Source organism: Sabethes cyaneus, chromosome 3 (genome assembly GCF_943734655.1).
Source record: "Sabethes cyaneus chromosome 3, idSabCyanKW18_F2, whole genome shotgun sequence".
Lineage (NCBI taxonomy): Eukaryota > Metazoa > Arthropoda > Insecta > Diptera > Culicidae > Sabethes > Sabethes cyaneus.
The window spans coordinates 22,882,596-22,886,813 of record NC_071355.1 but is presented as its reverse complement, the minus strand read 5'-3'; the positions used below and the strand labels follow the sequence as shown (position 1 = coordinate 22,886,813).

Here is a 4,218-nt window from a genome sequence, read left to right as displayed (position 1 = left end):
CTGGGTAATTTGATCATTACAAAGAATTTAGATCATAAATTTGTAAATTTTCTAGAAGTCAATCTTAGCGTTGGTGCTAACGACGATGTTTTCTGTCATATAAAATACTTTCAGTTTCACTTTAAATTATTTCGCTCTCAAATATTATGGCCCGTTTGTGAATAATGGCGTAATATTCAACAGACATTTATAAAAAAAATAACGCAATGATCATAATTATGCACAATGTTAAAAAATACTTATATAAAGAAAAATGCGCAGAATTAGGAGCTGTCACGGTACTCGAACCCGGCCCGTACTCGGTTTAAAAAAAATTGAGAACCCGCACCGGACCTGAACTCTAAAATTAATTTTTTCGATACCCGAACTCTATCCGAACCCACCGGATACGGGTACGGTTGCGAGTTTTGGGAAACTTACCCCTGCCCGGCCATTTGTAGTACAGACTCTTCCCTTAATATTGATACTAGGGACCTTTCTATAGATTTCGTATAAAGATATTAAATTTGAACATTATTAGGTCAAAGTGCATACTACATATACAACGATCTGTGAACTCTACTTAAAGATCCACTTAAATATTTAAGTGGATTATCGTGGCTCAAGACGCTCTTACTTGTGGGTTTCCAATTATTGCCTAATTTTGATTGATTTAGTGCAAGCTCGGTTTTATTACATTGTCCGTCAAGTTTTAAGTCAGACGCTAGTATCTATTAGAAACCTGAGATATGTATCTGTGTATTACATGATGCTATATTAAAGTATATTGATATAGTTCGTGGTAGTTGCGTGCTATGATCGAGGAAGGAGAGTTTTGTCAACCTGTATTCAGTTCGTTGAGAGATGGCGTGATGTTTCGGGCGAGCGGCCTTCGAATTCGTTCCCGTTGTTCCCGGATAGTTCCCGTTGTCGATGCATTAAACTTACAATGATATCACAGTCTCGCGCGCGAAGTTTAGTGATATTATACTGTTCTTTATATTGATGACTAAGCAATGCTTGGGTTTTTTAAAGAAAAGTCAGGTATTCCAATATGACTCGATCTCCATTTTTATTATTTCTACTATCAACAATTCCTTTCCCGAAATACTTGTGAAGATGCATTCCCAGGATTCCCCGGTATTTTGTAGCAACAATTACCGGACTAACATTCCTTCCCACTCCATCAGGACCCGCATTCGGAAGTGGCCGGCGTCGGTATTGATCAGCATGCAGAAACCTGATAAGGTTGCACAATGAGGAATAGTGTGCTGTCCCAAATATGCTTTTTCTAGCCATCTTTTTGCAATTTTCATCGGTCCTGGTCAATAACGAAGTAGCCGCACACGGGCGGTATTCTATGCTTACGCTTATGCTTCTAACGAAGAGGCAATCCACAAATATTAAGACTAAGTAATAGTTTGAATGTAATTCTTCGATTCAAAAATGGTTCTAATGCTGTCACGTCTTTATGTCGGGAAAGTAAGACAAAGACCCGTCATAGACGAACCCATCTTACTTGGCTCTTAGATACTTAGATCCTTTTGAAAAGCTACGCGAGCATTCTATTTTTTTTTTTTTTTTGTTCGAGAAACGGGAACTTCATTGTATGCATTTAACAGCAACCCAAAGATTTCATGAGCGACGATATTTTCAAATAGTTTAAATGAATCAGTTAGGTAATCGTAGAACATCGAATTTAAGCAAACACATCGCTAGGAAATGCATTTATTGCTCCCTGCAAGCAGTTTGAAGCTCAGTTTGTTCTACGAGAGTGTGTCCCGCGATCGTACTTATCCAAAACGATAGTATAGTAATGTAAACTTCAATCAAAATTGCTAATCAGCTTCGATATCAAAAATGAAATGCATAATTATTTTCAGTGGTAAGAATATAGGTTTAGATATTTTATTAAGAAGAAATGAGTTAGTGAAACTACACTCAAAATGTCGAAAGCTATTGCAAGGTGCTAGATAGCTGTATGAAAATAATTCAATCCGCAAATATGCACTACCTAGTTTTCCTAGACCTTGAATTGGAAAAACCATCGTTCTTGGGAGAAATCTCCAAACTAGTGATAAGGGATTTTCCATTACCGTGATGCGACGTGATGGAAAGAGCTTCTTCGGGAAAAAAGGGGAAAAGCAGCCACTCAACAGACACATTTATATTCCTCTTGCAATGTCTCAGCTGTGTTTATTTCGCGGATGACCGGTTTTCTGGCACTGCTGCGAAATTATTATTCATAGACCTACTGCGACGATTGACTTTGACAGAAAAGGCAGAACGCCGACTGCCAGAACGAAACAAATTGAGAACAAAGCGGACGTGATGGGGAAACCCTGTGTTACCGGCTGACTAGCTTTATCGGTCAGCAGTTTGATAGTGGCTTGGGTGAGTTATCTAGGATCGATCGAGCTGTGAATGGAATGGAAGTACCTAATTGATGCAAAAAAATTATAGTAAAATTGTTTCCTACATTTGGCAATACCGTGTACGAAATAATTTATTTTTTATATTTCATAGCTTATATCACGCTTGTTCTAGCGAATACTGTGAACAGTACAGCTCTGAAGTTTACTGTGAACAGTAAAGCTCTGAAGTTTGCACTGGAAATCTCCCGAGTGGCCGACTCTGGATATCCGACGGAAAACTTTATCATCAGTCCGTTGTCAGCGCAAATTTTGTTGGCTCAACTAGCCGATGGGTGTTCAGAGCCTGCACGCGACTAACTCATCGAAGTCGTACGGCTGTCAAGCAATGAATGCAGGCAGTTAACCAATGATCTAGAGGAAATTGCGAATCATAATCCGTACAAAAACGAGCTTTATATTGCAAGCTATATTTTTAAATCTATCAACATAAAGCTAACTACGACGTTCAATGCTGCTCATATGAAACACCAATTTCCAATTGAAGACGTGGATTTTTTTAACACAAATTATGCAATACGGCAGATTAATCAGTGGGCCAAGCAGAAGACTCGTGGCCACATCTCAGGGATTGTATCGGACGGTAAACGCTACAAAGTCATTTTTTTAATAAAGCTTAAAAATTATTTCCATATTTCAAGACCTATCTAAGGACACGGCAATTCTGCTATTGAACGCAATGTACTTCAAAGGCAGCTGGCGGTATAGATTCAACGAAACAGACACTGACTTGAACGGACAATTTGAGGTTACAACAGGACGCACGATTGCAGTACAAATGATGGCTCAGTCAAACAACTTAAACCACGGAGATATTATTTTCAATAAAGCCCAACAATTGGGGCTTCGATGGGTTGAATTACCGTACGAAGGCAACGAATTAGCAATAATTGTGATGTTACCAACAGTACATCACCAACTAGATGAAATGCTGAAGCAGCTAACCCTGGATAGCTTGCAGAAAATGTTCAGCACAATCGAGCAAAATTACAACCCGAACGAAGTTCACTTGAAGCTGCCCAAGTTTTCCATCAAAAGCACGGTGGCACTGAATGAACCCCTAAAAATGGTAACACTGTAGTCCAACGCCTCAAGGACTTATACCTACCAGTAACCTCTCACCATAACCGTTCTTTACAGCTCAGCGTCAAACGAATTTTCGGGAGTGATTCACACCCTTCGAGGATGACCACAATCCCAACCAGAGTGGACGATGTGAAGCAGGAGCTATCTTTCAGTGTGGATGAGAACGGTTCAATTGGAACGGCTGTTTCTAAAATCACGGTGTTTCCGTTAAGTGCGAAACCATTCCCGGACATACATTTTACATGCAATCAACCATTTGCTGTATTCGTGGTTGACAAAGTCAACCGAATTCCATTGTTTGTGGCCAGGATCCGACTGCCGTCCACTTCCTAACATCGTTTGATTTCAACTAAGATTTCAAAGGGGAAGGTTTTTTTTTGGCCTTATATGTATTTGACAAACTTTCACTCGGAATAAAAAATTATAAAGCATAGAAAAGCCATTAATTTCTAAATTGATTCACTATATTTCGAAAAAAAGGGTTGTTTATTAATTTACTAGTTGACCCAACACCCAACAGACCTCCTATTGCCACAAATTAAGCCGTGCTGAACATAAATCGTGTATCTCGGATGACCTATGTGACAATCTCGAGTATTGCTAGTTTCTGAGGAGTTCAACCACAGAACAGAAGTGGAAGTCCGAAGGATTCGGCGATCAAAAATGATAACAGAGTCTTTATTGCTTTCATTTTTCTTTGGTAAGGTTTTCGCATAAAAGG

General features: G+C 39.2%; 1 protein-coding gene across 1 annotated transcript; it reads left to right on the top strand.

Annotated features, from left to right (window-relative positions):
• The first annotated feature begins 2,722 nt into the window (after positions 1 to 2,722).
• Positions 2,723 to 3,921, top strand: LOC128741528 (antichymotrypsin-2-like). Its single transcript, XM_053837407.1, has 3 exons — positions 2,723 to 2,994; positions 3,053 to 3,480; positions 3,552 to 3,921. The coding sequence occupies exons 1-3, from the start codon at positions 2,874 to 2,876 to the stop codon at positions 3,828 to 3,830; spliced, it is 828 nt and encodes a 275-aa protein (XP_053693382.1). The 5' UTR covers positions 2,723 to 2,873; the 3' UTR covers positions 3,831 to 3,921.
• Positions 3,922 to 4,218: the final 297 nt, after the last annotated feature.